The sequence below is a fragment of the Gasterosteus aculeatus genome, chromosome 21 (assembly GCF_964276395.1).
Source record: "Gasterosteus aculeatus chromosome 21, fGasAcu3.hap1.1, whole genome shotgun sequence".
In the NCBI taxonomy this organism is placed as follows: Eukaryota; Metazoa; Chordata; class Actinopteri; order Perciformes; family Gasterosteidae; genus Gasterosteus; species Gasterosteus aculeatus.
Genome location: NC_135708.1, coordinates 18,425,627 through 18,442,729, shown reverse-complemented (window position 1 = coordinate 18,442,729; position 17,103 = coordinate 18,425,627). Strand labels below are relative to the sequence as shown.

The 17,103-nt window shown below is 44.1% G+C and overlaps 1 protein-coding gene across 10 annotated transcripts in view; it reads right to left on the bottom strand.

Annotated features, from left to right (window-relative positions):
• Window positions 1-11,624, bottom strand: part of ralylb (RALY RNA binding protein like b) — a 59,076-nt gene extending 47,452 nt beyond the window's left edge. For 3 of the 10 annotated variants that reach the window (XM_078096115.1, XM_078096112.1, XM_078096113.1), the window contains exon 1: window positions 11,536-11,602. In XM_078096115.1, coding sequence (XP_077952241.1) covers window positions 11,536-11,574 — 39 coding nt within the window. In that variant the 5' untranslated portion in view covers window positions 11,575-11,602. Of the gene's footprint in view, window positions 1-10,528 lie in introns of all 10 variants that reach the window. The other 7 variants (XM_078096116.1, XM_078096120.1, XM_078096119.1 and 4 more) reach the window with 6 other exon arrangements.
• Between the last annotated feature and the right edge of the window lie 5,479 nt (window positions 11,625-17,103).

Here is a 17,103-nt window from a genome sequence, read left to right as displayed (position 1 = left end):
CGGCTAGCATAATATTATAATATTAATAATATTCTAAATACTGTACTGCCGCCTGCACTGATGCAAGCACACCTTTTTGCCTTTATTCAAAGCTTTTCATCCTCTGCCAGCATGGAGATGTCCTGTTGTGCCTTTAAATTGAAATTGATTAAAACAACTCAGTCAGTGTGTTTCGCTTTGAAGCTTTTTTGTTGCTGCTGCACCAACAGGCTTCTGTCGGTACAAGTGTTATTAAAGTGATCGCCTCTTCCTCCCACTGCACTTTATTCCAAGCGGTCGGTCTACACAGTAGACGCTAACGGACGCTAACAGGCGATACAGCCTGACTGTAATTAAATAGATATAACAACCTGCTCCGAGTATCACAATGGTAATGTCACTTCATTTAGTCAATCCCTGTTATTTTTGTATTTCCACAGCACTAAATATGTAATTAGGGAAATATAGAAAAAACAATTTCTATTTGGAGTTAAATTAAACCGTGCATCCATGGCTTCTCGAGCCATTTTGGAATTCTACGACAGCCCCCCTGCAGCACGTCGCCGGCCCTCCTCTTTGCCTCCGGAGGCCCGCCGTCTCACTTGAACGCCGATGCCGGCAAATCTTTGTGTCAAAATCAAAGGGCGGCGAGAAGCGGGAGAAGAGGGGAAGTAGATGAGACAGCTGAAGCCCGAGAGTGAGCGAGGGGGGCGGCGACAAAAGACCCTTCAGTTCCTCGTGTGCTTGCATTGAATCGAGTTGAGTCGCTGCTTCGCCCATCTGCAACACCAGCTGGGGACGCTGTGATTTAAACAGAAAACAAAGGCGAGGAATAAAGCCTGTGGCCACTTGTTGCCATTTGTGTAAGAACTAACTTTTTGTTTTCACAGTACACATGCTGCATTGTGATTTCATGGGCTACATGAATCGATCAATTGCTTCAGCTCACCAACAAGCATCCTCCATATGTTACTGTATGTGTGCGTATCGTGTGCCTCTAATGATGTCATCGTGTCGAATGCAGTTAAACACTTTGGATTTCAGTTGTTGGTCAGTTCTCCATGAAGCTAAAATAACCCTAAAGGTGGCAGGTCGATCCCTCTCAGCTCTCTGCGTTGTTTAACTCCGGATGGGGTTGCTGGATTTGAGTCTCTAACGCGGAGGAAGTTTGATTCCAGACGGATACAAAAGACACAGAGAGAGAGAGAGAGACGGATAAATAATCAGCCTGCAAAGATCGGCCAGTGGAACGTAATTACTGAGTAAATGGACAAAGCACCCGTCTTTCCACAGTGCCTCTGGAGTCCCTGCGGGTGGAGAGACGGGCAGCGCTGTGGGAAGGTGCAAAGTGAGAATGGAGGTAATGTGTGGAGGAAGGTGGAGGAATCGAGAGCAAAAGGAGCACCGAGGGAACGCTTTCATGACGCGGTCTCACTCGAGCTAAATCTGCCACGTCACACAGAAACATCCATATTAGTCTGTGTGGCGTCGGCGCGTCTACGAGGATGACTTCAAACCGAATATCAGGAAAGACGTTTGACTGGAAATGATAACGTTAATTGTAAATAAATATGGCAAAAACAACAAAACAAGGATTTCATCATTTATTTTTTTCTCTCAACACTGGCAGTTTTTATTGGTTTTAATTGACGATCCAGAGTCCCGCCCCCCTAGTTACTGTTGCTAGGACAATGCAATGCAAACTTGCATGCAAAATGCTTTTAGCTGAGGGCCAAATTATTATCATAATGAAAAGCCATATTTGTTTGACTAAAAGCTCCGATGCGGACTGTGCAGACAAAAATCTGCTGGGTTATTTTTATTACATATTTATTTTACAGTATATTTTGATGTGCCGTGGGGTTTCTTTGGATTAAAAACTCCACCTCCACCTTCATTCCGCCGTTCTAATAGCACCAACTGTGCCGCAGTGTGAAGTGCAGCCAAAGGCCTCAGCGAGGACTCGGGTGGTTATGAATTCCCTTGAGTGGTTTGTTTTGTATCAGAAATGTGGAAGAGCACTCGGCTTTCATCTGACGCCATCCAGCACTGAATCGTGTCACTGGGATACTTTCACCAACTTTCAACAATCCAACACGCATTCTCACCGCAACGTCTGGAGAAATAACACCTGCTCAGGTTGAACTTGATTTCACAACTACACCCTCTATAACTTTCATTCTCTTAGTCAAGAAAATAATTGGGAAATAAAATTGCTTGTCAAATGGTTTCAACTTGCATTGACTGACCTAATTAGTTCAATGATTACAGTCGCCGGGAAGAGATCGCTGCCTAAATGATGTGACTAATTTCAATGAATATTTCAAACCCACGTCTGCAATTAATGTCATTTACATATGTAATGTGTCGACTTGATTACTTAATTATGTTTGTACTCCCTGCTGATGTAGCTGACAGGTGTCTTTTAGAGTGAACGGCGAAATAAGACGGGACTCCAGCAGATGTGCCGGCTCACTCATCTCGTACGAGGGTTGGGGGGCAAAACAGACGGCGGCTCATACCTGCGTTACTGCGCAGCTGCTGTGGCTCGCCACGACTCCACGCCGTCGCCCTGACAAACACATTCACTGTCACAATCGGACAGAAACTTATTCTACCGGCAGTTGTTTCCGCATGGATTGGAAAAATAGTAACAATACAAAAGGCGACTTTCTCTTCTGTTTTGTTGTCGTGTCAAAGACTGGGGACGAAGTAGAGAGAATCTGAGCTGGCAGGTGTTTTGGATTGTGCATCTAGTATTTTACAGCTCATTTCAACGTCTGCTGCTCTGCAGTTTAAAGGGTTCAGAGGAAGAGGGTTTCATGCCGCTCTCATATGGAGCCCCTGTTAGCTTAGCATCAGGTCTCACTAAAGACGTAACAATCCCACGGGTGGGTTTGCATAGAAGAAGGTTGCAGCGGAACCGCGAGTCTCACAGTAAGAACCCGTCGGGATAATTGCAGCCCTTTTTGACCTTTAGTAAAAAGCCAGACAAGCTGTTTCCAGTGCTAAAGTAGGCTAACCACCTGCTATTTAGGCGTCTTCTAAAAAGAAATGTATTAACAACTATATATACAACACGATACATATACAACTATTACATTATTATTACCTGTTCATTAAAGCAATTGGTCAGTTGCAAAAGTTGTTGATCGCAAACTGAGCAGTGGAATGAGCGGAGGAAACCGCTCCCCCGCTGCTTTGACCCTCCGGAGAAACACAAGGAGGCGGGCGAACTCACGGCTAAGTGCAATCGATATCCTCCAATGTAGCCGCGCCACGCCACCTGAATGGTTTGCGTGCCGTGTGATGAATGGAATCATTTTTTCCACATCAAATTAGGCTGAAATCCAAACCGCGTGCCGACACAGCGGCGAGTTCAGGCTCGTGATGTTTATCTGAGAAAGTAGATGGAAACAGAAGTAACGGCTGTAATAGCCGCCGGCATCTGCGAGAGCACACGGCAATGAGCGCCATGATTTCCTCTGATGTCAAAACCCGAAAGAAAAATCAATATGAAGAATGAAGCCTTATTTATACACTTCACCTGATTGACTGCGTCTCACTGCAAGATGTCAACAGGCTATTAATGTTTCAGGGGAAGATTGCTTTTTGAGGCTAAGTGGGGAATTAAATGATGGGAGTTCTATTCTTACACGTAAACACATGGGTGAGTAGGGCTACATTTTAGTAAAACAGATGTTTGTGCTTTTTTTTAAAGCTCAGATTTAGCTCAGAGGGCCTTTTTGGCCCTGTAGAATGTAATGAGACGGACATTTTCCACTTTAAATCTCAATCCGGCGAGCGTGCACTGCTGTTCGGGATGCACAATTTGCAGGGACGTGTGCACGCACACAAAGCACACAATTGGGGTTCAATCACGTGGAGGTTGAGTTGACTCCTGTGTCCCGAATGGATCAACCAGGAGGTGTTTGTTGTCATCAACAAACAGCCCCTCGCCGCCCCCGAGTGGTCCGTCTCCTGAGAGACACATAAAAGGTTGGCTAGTTGTTTTTCGCCCTCGGAGGGGGGGGGGGGGGGGGGGGGCACACCAACTCAATGGCTAGCCGGCTAGCTAGCCGCCCGTCCCTCAGTGCCGTCCTGGTGGCAGACACCGAAGATTGAGGTCGTGATCCTCGGGAGAGTGGAGACGCCTCTGTGTTGAAATATCTTTCTCTTCTTGAGATTCCGTTGGTGATATTAAATATATAGACTTTCTCCCCATTACCGAGTACATTTATGAGGTAATTCTTTTTCTTTATGTCAATATCTTTGCTATGATGTCGATTAAATGCGGCATTCCATCCAAATGCTGCCTGCATATTTCTGCATTGATATCTATATGCTATTTTACAATGACAACGTTATTACAAACAGGATGCATCTGAGTTCAGCTGTGAGCCCAAAAGCAATGAGTCTGCACACTTATGCAGTGCAAAGATCTTGGATTTGTGTCTCATTGTGGTTATTTTGTGTCTTTTTGCATTTATTTGCCATCCCTATGTGTGTTCTTTGGGTTATCCTGCGTTGCTTCATGGTAAATTAGTGTCTCTCTGCACTTGTTTTGCATGTTCGTGTGGTTGTTTGGCATCTCTTTATCTTCATTTAGTCTTCATACCGTCTCCTTGTGTCGCTATGTAGTTGTTTTGTTTCCCGTTGCGGCTAATTTGTGTCTCCTTGAACTCAGTTTGCACTTTTTGAACAGCTGTCCCGTCTCCTTCATCATTTTGTCTCGCCGGGTTGCGTTTTAAACAGTCTTCTTGTGTCTCAGTGAGCAAATTGTGTTAATTTGTGGATGTTCTTTGTGATCATTTTAAATCTCATCTCTTGTTGTTTCGCATCTCTTTTGCTTTGACTTTCCGACCAGAATTGTTAACAGCCACTTTAGACCGGGCTCTGGTCCAGGGGACAGAAGTGTCTCTATGCAGATGTAGTCAAAACCACATCCGCGCTGTAAGCAGGCCTGCGGACGTGGCCGTCGGAGCACGCGTGACGTCACGCTGATGTGACACAACCGGTCGCCGGCAGGTGAGAGACAGCTGAGGCCGACGGGAACGACAGCGGGAACAGCTGATCCCTGCACAACCAGCCTGGAGCCGACCCAGATGACTGAGGGCAGCGCGGGGTCCCTGAGGTAATCCGCGCAGGACATTATCTGCTTCGCCGGCTCTCTGCAGCATCTGGAGGGATCTGCCACCGAGTCCGGAGGGCCTCTCGCTTCTCCTCTGCCTCTTTTTGTTTCAGGTTTGCGTGTTTACTCTGCTCTCCGTGACTCAGCAAACACCACGCCGCCGCTTCGTAACATGCGATATGGGCCCGAGAAGTCTCCATCTTTTTTTTTTCTACTTTCTAATGTTTCAATCACTTTCATGAACCTAAAATACACCGTGAAAAAACAGTTGAATCAACGTTGTGGTAGCGACAGTCAGAAGGTCGCCTGAAAGCATACCTGCAACTAAAAAATGGAGACAGTAATGTCGTGTTTTGAATGTTTACTGATGTAATAACTGTAATAACAGAGGGAAGTACATTGATTTTCTGAAAGCGAAGGATTTGCCCCCTTAAAGAATGCAGGTTTAAAACTCTCATTGGTTTCACTCTGAGGTTTACGGCTTAGCGATATGTTACTATTGAGTGATTCACACAAAAGACGCTACGCTCTGCTACTTATCAACAATGGTTCCCAAATGAAATGTTCCCCATGCATGAGGTTTCTACACTTATTGTATTCATGACGGGTCATTTCTAAATTGCCGGTGCAACTCGCCTCTGCAGCTTAAAGGTACATTAATTAAGTCTGCCTTTGGAAACTAAGCAGGTTTTTGTCTTTTACTTCAAGTGCAATAAGTGTTTTGAACTCCAAATAGACCTGTAAAAAGTGCTCTGTGTGTTGTTTGTATTACTTCATATTTGGTGATTTGTTCTTTCGGTGAAAGAAATGGAATAATTTTTGTAAACCAATCTGATGCTCACAGGTAACTATGGCGATGCTTCCTTTTCTCTGACATTTGAATAAAACAAACAGTGTCGGAAAAATAAATAGGATTTATTCTTTGGTCTAAGGTTTATTTGCTTCTACTAGTTCACCTGACAATTCTTATGTATACATTTTTGAGTTTGTGTGTGTTTTATATTCATGATGTTTCACGGAGCAACATTGTTGCATTCTGCTACAACATTTCCGCCACATTTCCATAATTCTATATATTCCCTAGCCGAGACTTTCTATTATTTTCAGAACAGACAGACAAGAGCAGAAAAATTGGCGAGTCATCTTTGGTGCGCTCATCTTCCTGCCTGAGGGTTAAACTTTAATGATCACACGCATTAATAAGGCAAAGTGTGATGAAACAAACTTGTGTACAAACAGGGGGATTCAACATTTTCTCAAACTATGGATTAATAAGATGGAGAAGGTGCTACTGCATAAAAAGCCATGATGTGAATTTTGATTCATTCCTTAAATATATGTATGAGCCGCGGCATATTCTGAATCTATAAGTAATCTGAAAACTAATCCTGGGTGTTTTGAACCCACGTGATGCTGCTGCTGAATGATCAGCATCGTGATCAGGAAATCACATTGATTATTATAAGAGGACCTGGAACAGGTTGGATGGATCGATATCTGCACCCTGGGCTGACAAACTATTAAAACAACATTAACCCTGCTTCCTTTATTGAGGAGTTTCACTGTAAAGTCACTCATATATCTTTGTAAGTTTAGGTAATACTCGTTGTCAGACAGCATGACGCCTAAGACCTTCTTCAATTAGAAAAGTCGATCCCCTGTGAGCTCTTGATGAGCAAAAATGGACAAGATTGCACTTTAAATGCTAAATTTAAGCAGATAATTAGTCGTTTTACGGAAACAAGCACACACACACACACACACACACACACACCAGATCTCAGTCTTGTTTTCTAAATTCCAATCAAAGCTCAAAGTAACTTCCCTTAATTTCTTCTTCCACGTCTTATGAAGAGTGACGCACTCGGGGCCCAAACGAAAGGTCACATCGGGTATCATCACGTCGCTTCAGAAAGCCTGATTACAGACACGCACCGTAACTCAAATGGCTCCCATAATAGACACTGGAAAGCCATTCAGCCTGACCCTTTTCTTCAGATGTGGGTTTAATTATCCACAATATGAGTGTACGATCCCCCCACTTATCAAGCTAACGGCTGAGAAAAGGACGCTGCGGTACTCAGCAGCGGTTTCCTCGGCGTGAGTCAGAGGTAAGCGGTGAGGAAGGATGTGCATGCCAGCTTTGGTCGGAGGTGATGTAGATGTGTGTACAATGAAAGACGCCGCGGACACGAATGTTCAAATGCTATTTTGAGGAATGGAGCTTTTATAGAAGCAACCGGTTTTAAAATATTTGTCTTTTGTCCCTCTCCTCTGATTGTCTTATACGTAAGAGAAAAAACCCTTGTACAGTAATTAATAATGAATCGCTTCCCCTCAAAAAGCTTTTGCTTTTGTTTTTGTTTGTTTTCATTAATAGTTTCACTCTTTGTAGAGCACTGCATTATTTTAATGTTGCACCATTGTTAGTAGAAGGATGATGACTCGTCCTCAAAATCCTTTTCTGGAGGGATTTCAAATGCATGAAATGCCCCAATTTCTTTCCTTCTTTCTTTGTTTATTTTCGATTAAAGAACCTCTTCTTCCTCACTTGTGAAACCAAAAGAACTCTCCTACTTATGAGTTAAATGTGAGCATTGGATTGAGATACCAGTGGGTTCACTGAAACTGAATAAAACCTCCACAGTGAAGTCAGACAGAAATGAACCAGGACTGACTCTGCAGCTCAGAGACATTTAATTATTGTTCGGTTGTAAAGGAGCATTTATAATGAAACCTTGTGTACAATAAACCAGGCCAATAACTTCCTTCAGACTCCCTTCCAACATCTAAGAAATGATGTGTAAAAACAACCTCTCAAAGTGAAAGTACGCCGTTTTTAACCTCTCCTGTGTCTATCTGAGTTCAGAATGAAACATCAGTTCTTGCTAATGTTCCCCATTTCCTCCGGTGACGTAACTTGACGTCGTTGGAGGCGAGGAAGGACTACAGAGTGCTACTTTGGCTTTGGAAGCTGTCAGTTTTTGTAGAATCCTGTCCCCGGCGGCAACCAGGAGAGTGAGCTGTGTGTGTGTGTGTGTGTGTGTGTGTGTGTGACTACGCATTAAAGCTTTTGTCCTCACTTGGAAAAAGGTGTTTTGGAGACTTTCTGCAGGATCCCTTAAATAAATTGGAATAAAGAACCTATAACCAGCAGGGAGATTTGTGGTACATTTGTTCTGTAATTTGCTTATTTTACCCTTCCATTAAATTTACCCAGTGAATTAAAGATTTATGCCAAAACCAAAGTAGCTGATTGGCTGAATAAAGACTAACCAGGAGGATTTTTTTGTGATTTTTACCATGTTTCTGTCCGGTTCTTCAGTCCTTTTAGTCGGCAAGTGGCTTGCCAGGTGCTCTATGCTGTAAGCTCGTCACAAATATAACACAAGATGCACGTTGGCTCTTTACATTCAAACACGTGGATTGTGCTGTTCATGCCACGCGCTTCTGATTGCAGCATCCCATGTCATTGTTTACAATCTGCTCTTGCGTGATGTTGTATTCACTGAGGCAGAAATATATCCATTCACGATCTTATTTCCCTGTAAGTCTCCTGTGCAGGTCTGGATGGGCCCAGATAACAGGAATCCAGCCTGGAGGGAAGACACAACACCGCGGGACGTAATGGACGCTATCGTAATGCGAGAGAAACACCTCTCGACTGGCGGCGCCAAGCGGCGTCCGTGTGTCGCGATGCAGCGGTTGGGGCTCTGAAAGGCAACACGTGAGTTGTTTGAATCGATTACGGTCAAACGCCAGCACTTGGACGGATAGGACAATGTGCTGCGAGAGCCTCGAGCAGAGTTCAGCAGATGTCTGCGCTTCCTTCTGTAGAGAAACACAAGAGGTGTTGGAAATGGGATGTAGACACAATGAGATGCTGCGGTTTGAGGATAGAAATAAAGGCCTTGAAAGTGAACGTCATTCCTTCACTTCGTGACTTACTTTAGTGTAAGGCTTGAACGTGTTTAATTATTGACGAGTGAATCCGTTTCGAGAATTGCAGAGGTTTTTTTCGTTGTGGGGGGCAAATGAGTGAATGCATTGAATCACTGCAGTAGAATCAAACTGTTGGGATTGATTTGCTTCGGCCTCCTCTCAGTAAATACGCTAATGAATTCCCACCTTGAGTCTATTTAATGATGCAACCAGACGCTGAGTACAGCGAACCGGACTGTGCACATTGCTTCTGGTCTCGCAACTTAAAAACCATTAGAAAGGTCCCTCTGGCTCTTTATCTTCCGGCGGTTTATGAGCTGCACCGATCGGACGGGCGACAGGAAAATCAATACGTGACAACAGCTTTTCGATACATGATGAAATGTATTCTATTAATTGTTCCGATCACTTTGCCTTATTAAAAGTTTACCCGGCAAGTTCAACGTCCAATATCCATCATCTCACCACATTAAACCGTACCGATTCTGATCTGAAATGTCAGCTTGCTTAATGACTTAACGGCCTTTACCCAGACTTAATGGTCCACGCTCATATATTTCATAGACCTGTAATGTTGCACTGGCGAAACTTGTGTGGTGTTAAAGTGAAGACATACGGGTCAAAATAAAGCAAATTCATGAGATGCTAGAATAACAGATAAGAGATTTAAATGAGTCCGGATGAAGTGGGATGAGGTTTGCAGGGCAATTTATGACTAAACTTAGAGCAATTTTAACTATTCCCATGAAATGAACACACACAGCAGCCCTCTAAACACAGAAACACAATGCGTTTTTCTGCATGACAACTGTTTACTCATGTTAGTGTTTACTGCAGCACACCAATGATCTGAAGTTAAACCTGCCTCTCGGAGGATAAATTCACCCTAGATCCTAATTTAGTGGTTCTACTCATTTCCCGCTGAATCAGATTTGACAAATCCAGGAGTATTCATGACTCCAGCCCCACCAAAGCCAATAAGGAGGACTGTAAACTGTGGTTGTCCTAATTATTTTCCCATCTTAGCCCATAGCAGTTTAAATCCCACTGCACCAAAGGGGGTCGTTATTTCTGAGTCGTTCAATGGACCGAGTTAGGATACTTTATCAGTGAGAGATCATTACAGTGCATCCTTCCCATGGACCAACTTACATTTACTTCTCAGCAGCGACGGGTTGAAGATTGTCGAGCTCAAAACAAAGAACTCGTTGTGATCAAACGACCTGCGTGAGATTTCCAATCCTCGTTCCTTCAGTTGATGATCTTGAATGTTTTTTTGGGGGTTTTATTGAAGCATAACGGACGGATCAGGTAACCTTCAGGTAACATTGATAAAGAATTCCTTCTCTAATCTCTATATTTGGCCAGCCTTACGGAATAACAGTCAGCCACAGGTGCGTATGTCACCTAATTCTTTATTGTAAATACAGAAACGTGTCACTTATCCACTCATATTATATATGTATATATATATACCTGCAGTGGGGAAATGTCTGTTCATCCTCGTTGGTACAGAAAACAAAAACGCATTGAACAAGAATCAAAACTCCCCTCGTCCACCCAGCATCATCTAGTCAAAAAACGATAACATCCAAAAAATACTTGACACTGCCATCAGCAAAAGTATAATGAAATCGGGGGAAAAAAAGAGAGAAACACAAAAACAACAAACCTGAGAGCTCAGCTGCAAGAAAAGTATCACGTTAAAACGTCACGGGGCTTTAAAAATGACTCCTTTTTTTTATAAAGAAAAGTAAAAGCAAAGGGTTTGATCGGTGAGATTCACCGACACACCAAAATCACAAAACTCGAAGGCAACAAACAACACTGCAAAATGCAAACCAAAGCATAGCAACAGCAAAAGTCGACCGAAACAAAAAAATAAAAATGTTTCAAAACCACCAACTGATCGTTTGAAAAATCTCAACACCGACAAAAGCTGCTTGGTTTCGACCCTCGAAACAAAACTGCAAGCAAGTAAAGGCTTCCTCAAGACCGACACCGCACCGATTACCCCGCCGGCACTCTCGAACAGAATAACTGCATGCTAAAAACTTGAAGCCTGCATGTGAAAAACGCTCAAAACCACCACCGCCAACGCTCAATTCAAACACCAGCAAAAGGAGGAAAAACAAAAAAAAGGAGAGCAATTCAAAAGACAAAAAAATGCTTACAAAAAAGCCATTGGAAATGTACTCACCGAGCGGGAGTAAAATGTTGCAATAAAAATGTGATATGGCTCAAAATACAGTATGGCGGTGCGAGCCGTAACGCCGAGCCTTTTCTCTAGATCTCTGCCTCCGGTCGCGTCACGTGACTCGCTCAGCCCCGACCTGCAGCAATGAGAGCGCGGCGTCGAACAGCTGATGCCGAAAGTAAAACAGAGGTAGTCCTTATCGCTCCGCGGCAACGACCGAGCTGCTCGCGTGATTCTTCTTTAGGGGCTTCTTCTCTTTTTCTGTTTTTAAAGATGCAGAGCTCACCCGGTTTGTCAGAGAGATGCGGACACGCGCTCGTTCCATTGAGCACAGTTGCGCACCGCGTGCTTCTGCTCCTCTTGTGTCTCGTGTGTGAGGCGGGAGGCGGGGAGGGGGGAGGTGGGGGGTGGGCGGGGGATGGGAGGTGGGGAGGTGGGGGGGGGGGATGATGTGTGTTGTTTCCGTGTGCAGCACATTCAGGACAAACACGCACATCGGGCAGCCGTGCGTGTGTGACGCGGAAGAAGCAGTGTCGTTATGATCAGCCGGTTCGCTGTCCGCGGTGCTGAAACACACAGAATACACAGAAAACACGGAGTATCCCGGCGGGGACGCGAGTGCACGCTGTCCGCGGTGCTGAAACACTGTGAGTACAAGCAGACGCGAGTATTTAACTTAACTTATTAAACGACCGCGTCCGTGCAGCTGAGGCGTTGGGAGGGGAGTCCAATTAAAAAAGAACAACATCCGAATCGATAGCTGTGTTACAATCACCTACTACTAATGAGGGTTTCAGATTGCAGTAATACAGATCGGGTTTACACATAAAAGTGCATTTTACACATTTTTGTTTTCTGTAGATGAACGCTATGTTTCTTTTACTTGGCAACATAGAATTAATAACTTTGGAAATGTAGCTTTCTTACACAATACAAGATGTCTCATGATCTGTGAACACATACGTCACTTTCATGAAAACACAAGAATCGTATTCTTAACATCAACCAGCTCTGAAACGGAGGGAAAATAGTACACTCATCCATATCACATTGGCTATCACGTTTGGTATGAGACTTGTCCATGGTGCTCATTCCTGTCTCTGTCCACGGTGCTGAAACTGAGCGGTTCAGTAACCCTTCAAGCACTAAACATAGAGAGTATCTCTGTACTCACATGGCTCAGAATCCAAAGAGGTGAATTTGATATTTGATTTCTTGGACACAACCCCCCCCCCCCCCCCCTCTCTATTTGTCATTTGTGAGATATCACACTTGGTAAATGTCGGTTATTTATGATCGTGCCAGACAGGAAAGTAATGTGTTATTGATGCATTAACGTGTGACTGCAGTTGTCAGACAGAATTCAGTATAAGTTCACGTAACACACAGTGCCGCAGACAACTGTCGCCATTCATTCCTCTTAATCAGGGTTGCTGCTCCTTTTCCACCTTAAGCACTGTCTAATTTAATTTACCTTTCCGATTACATCACAGCCTTTGGGAGGCACATTGCAAAACGGCTTCCCAGTCTCTTAAGAATGCACCTGGTGTTCAAGAACAGTGATCAAACTTTACTGAAGCAAAGTTGAGCAGCCAACATGTGTGTCTACGTCTTCTTCCAATTAGCAAATCAAAGCCTGTTGAGTTGCTCTGGCAACATACGGTCCAGCACTGTGTTTTTTCCTTAATTTAAGTCAACGGTGTCACAGCGCATTGGTCTCCCTGCGCATAAACTATGCTTGACGGTCAGCTTGTTGCCGTGCCGGACATGTCAGGCCATAATTATCAAAGCCTGAGGGTGTCCATGACCTGACTGCCTGTCAGTGAGGTGATTCAGAGAGCTGCACGGGTCTTACTTATGACTTGGGTAGCTACTAAATAGATGATAGGCGCCAACATATTGGCGACGACAACGAAAATGCAATAAGACCTCAGCCAGCATTGTAATCCTATTCCACACTCTGCAATAAACTATGACTAATGCATGACATCGCTATTGACAAAGTCATTTGGCTTAAAAATCAACCTCTCTCTCCGTTCAATGCCGCATGATTTTTACCGGGAGATAGACACGTAAATAAAGAATTTATGTGTCAGCCGACGTGATTTATACTCGTGTGACCATAAACACGGGAGATGCCGGCAGGTTGGCTGCAGTGCACACTCAGGTTTCAGGTCCGTGCTTTTCATCAGCCATCCTGGTGCATCGAAAAAAGAGACTCGCAAGGTTAAAGCGAGGCCCTGTGTGAATACCTGAAATAAGAAATATCAATCATATCAAGCTTTCCGAATGGCGGGGCTCTTTGTACGCATCAGCAGCCCCCGCACGGCCAAACACACAACCAAAACACACATTATTCTCTAGCCCGAATCCTGCCGTAGATAGTTTTAAAAATTAAATATGGTAGCTTAGCAGAATCATAATTCATTGCCGAGTGCGAGTATTCCCGTTAGTGTTGCACTGTGCCAGACCCACTCGTTGCCTTTGGCCATGAAGAGCCAATCAGAGGCAGAGCTCACAACATGTGGGCCTTTGGGCTTTTCCACACATCCAAAATGTTTCCTCTCGAGGTGCATTAATCAATATTTGTTAGTGCATTATTTGTCCACTGGAATCAAGTGGAGCATGCAAGTAAAGCAGAAAACAAAATTTCATTGCAATTCAGTTCTATTCCTTGTGATAACAAGGCACCTTTCTGTTGTCTGTGTAATATTTTATGTCAAACTGGATGATCTTTCTTCGTTATACCGTACGAGGATTGAAAGCCCACTGCGGTGTGTCGGCGGTAGAGCACAAGATCCGGTGACAATACAAAAAAAAAAAATATATATATATATATATATATTGAATTAATTTCCTTTATTAAAACAATAAGAGGATTTGTATTCTTTAATCACCATTAGGTCAAGGAGTATGCAGAAATTGTGTGGGATATTTTAATCAAAAATAAATGGAGTGTGCACTGCACACTGTAAAGGGATGCTTACAATAAAAGGGTTACGTTTACAAATCTAAAGCTTGAGGTAGAAGGATTGTATCTGATAGTTGAAAAAGAAAATAGACTTCAAGGCCTTTTTTGTAAGGCCCTGTTTGCTAATATCAGCAGTGAAAATCACCATGGTGCATGTTTTAAAGGCTGGATTGGGTCGGTAAAGGAAATGTCAAGCAGCGCATTTCAGGAACCAGACACCTTCTGTTCAAACGGACGCTCTCTGTCCGGGCTGACTGACCCTCAGCACCCCGTTGGGACCGAAGTCACAATGACCGACATGAGCATCCTACAGAAAACCCTCATGATTGAACCTGAAAAGGCAAAAAAAAAAACATGAGTTTCTGGTAGCATCCAACACATTTGGGGCTGAAACCATACTGGAAGATTTACTTGAGATATTTTTGTGAAGAATGGATTCTTTTTTATTCTGTCTTGAGGGGCGAGGTAGACGTTAGAGTCGGTTTAAATGAGGTGAACTGCCTTCCTGATGTAAAAGTGAAAGTTCCACCAAGTCACAAACCGAGGTAGATGTGTCAGCATTCAGAGATGTGAAACATGAGCTCTTAACTCCATTAATCCATAATCTCTTCCTCAAAGCAGGTAAATAGAGTAAAGCCCTTTCTGTTTAACTTGGTGGTGGTAATGTAATGATCTCAGGGGATATATTTTCAGTTTTGGATTTGCATTACACGCAGTAAGGCATTCAGCAAGTCACACTCCGACTTCATCTAACGTTTGGTAATGTTAAAGTGTGTGAATGACTTTGACTTGGCTCCGTTGAGGAATTCGGTCTCTGGTAACTTGCCTCAACTGATGTCATCAGAGGCTCGGGAGACATGTGAAGTTGTGGAGTCAAATGATGTGCGTTCACCAGAATTCCTCTTCTCCGCTTGAGGCTAATGGCTTCAGGCTACATTAACCGCTACTGGCACACTCGCGTCTCCCCCATGGACTGTCAGCCGTCGAGATGCATTGTGGGAAAAGTGAGTGCCAAGTAAGAAGAATGTGTGGAATAGAGAGAGCATTGATTTTGCTTCTTTTTTTTGTAAACTGTCCATTATGAGGCTGAAAGGATTGCAGGACTGAAATGCCCTTAATGAGCCGGATGAACAGCTGGAAGGGATTTTTCTGTTGCCCTTCTCATCGGTCTCTATAATCTGTACAATGGAGGGGCAAAGGGCAACATTATTATTCCCTATTCGTCAGATCAGCCATGATAATTGTAAAAATAATAAGACTGACTCCATTTATTTACATTTAATGAATTGTCACAGCTCCACCCTGGGATCTAAATGATGGTGCACACGTCCCAGATTAATATTCCTTTCAAGCGACTCAGATGTTTTTTTGAACCCGCGTCCCTGTGGACTTCGATTGTTTGTTTGTCAAAGTCGTTCCCATCAAAACAACACGAGCTGCGATTCTCATGCAAACCGAGGCGCTCTCACTCTGCGTCGTCCGCCCGTGAACTCACAACCAATCACAGGGCGCTCTGCATTCACTCGCACCGGCGTCCTCGCCGCCCGAGCGACGCCCGTTTTTGACGTGCTGTCAAGAGGTAAACAAGTATGCATCGACGGGTCAAAGGTCTGGACGAACGTAGACGGTCGGCTGCCGATTTCCGATTGCCTTCTGGTGGACAAAATGACGATGAGGAGGGAGGCGAACGGCGTTAAAGGCTCCGCTTCAACCCAAACTGAAAAGGCGGAGGAAGCAGCGTGGAGAAGCGAGGCGCCCCCTCCGCCCCACAGACACAACTCGGATTAATTGTCACGTCCCACGGGGGCATTTCCACTTCACCGTGAGTGCCGGCGGGGGGGGGCCCCCCCCTCGCGACGCAGGCCGGGGCCCGGTTGACCTTCTCGCCACGAAGTAGCGTTGCGTCGTCGAGCCCGTTGCATTAATTTAACCAACACAAGCAGCCTTCCTGCTCCTCTGTGGCGTCGTCTCTGCTGCCAACAGGAGCGCGGACGTGGGAGGAGACACGGGAGTGTTTGGGATTTCTGCCATTGGACACGTCGGCAGACCTTTTTCCACAGATGCTGAAACCATTTAAGTACTTTGTTTGACCACGGGAGCATGAAATTGGCCCGACTGTGACTGTTGGGACTAAATTGCGTGTGGCCGAAGACTATATCAGTTAACTCTTCTTTAATGTGTTGCTCAAAAATCTCTTTACTCGCAGCGTTTGTCTTTGCGCATGGTCGCTCCTCAAATTTCCCGCCGAATGGATACTCGGAATGCCAACGTTGGTAAAGGCCAGACTTAGATTATGAGAGTCCTGCATGGATATAAGATTTTCATCCGTTTTTATTTAACACTTATTCACTAATTCACATCAAGACATGAAGATTTCAGAACACATTAAAGACATCTGCACCCAAAACAAGACAAAAACACACAGAAAAAATGTGATATAGTCATATACTGTATGGATATTCATACTGTTATGGCTTTTATATGAGAAAATATGATAAAAAGAGTACGTGCTGTATATAAGTCTTCTCCTCCTCCGAAGATACGACTGAACACACTGAACAAATTGAGATTATATAATGGCTACTGTCATTATTTGTCCGCAGTGAATGTGGGAGAAAAAAAATAAATCACTAGAAATTGTCAGCTTTGCCGGAGGATTTTCAAGGCCATTTAGGAAACGTACGCGGAGTGATTTGGTATTCAAGACCTGCATGGTTTTTTTTCATTTCTATGTCTGCCTGCAACTGTGGCAACCCGAAACAAGCCCGGTGTGTCTTTGATTTTGATGTATTAGACCTGTGCGGAAGTTCGCGTCACCTGTGATTTTCTACTTCTGTGTTTGCTGACAATAAAAAATGATCTCAGCTGAAAAGACGAGTTAGG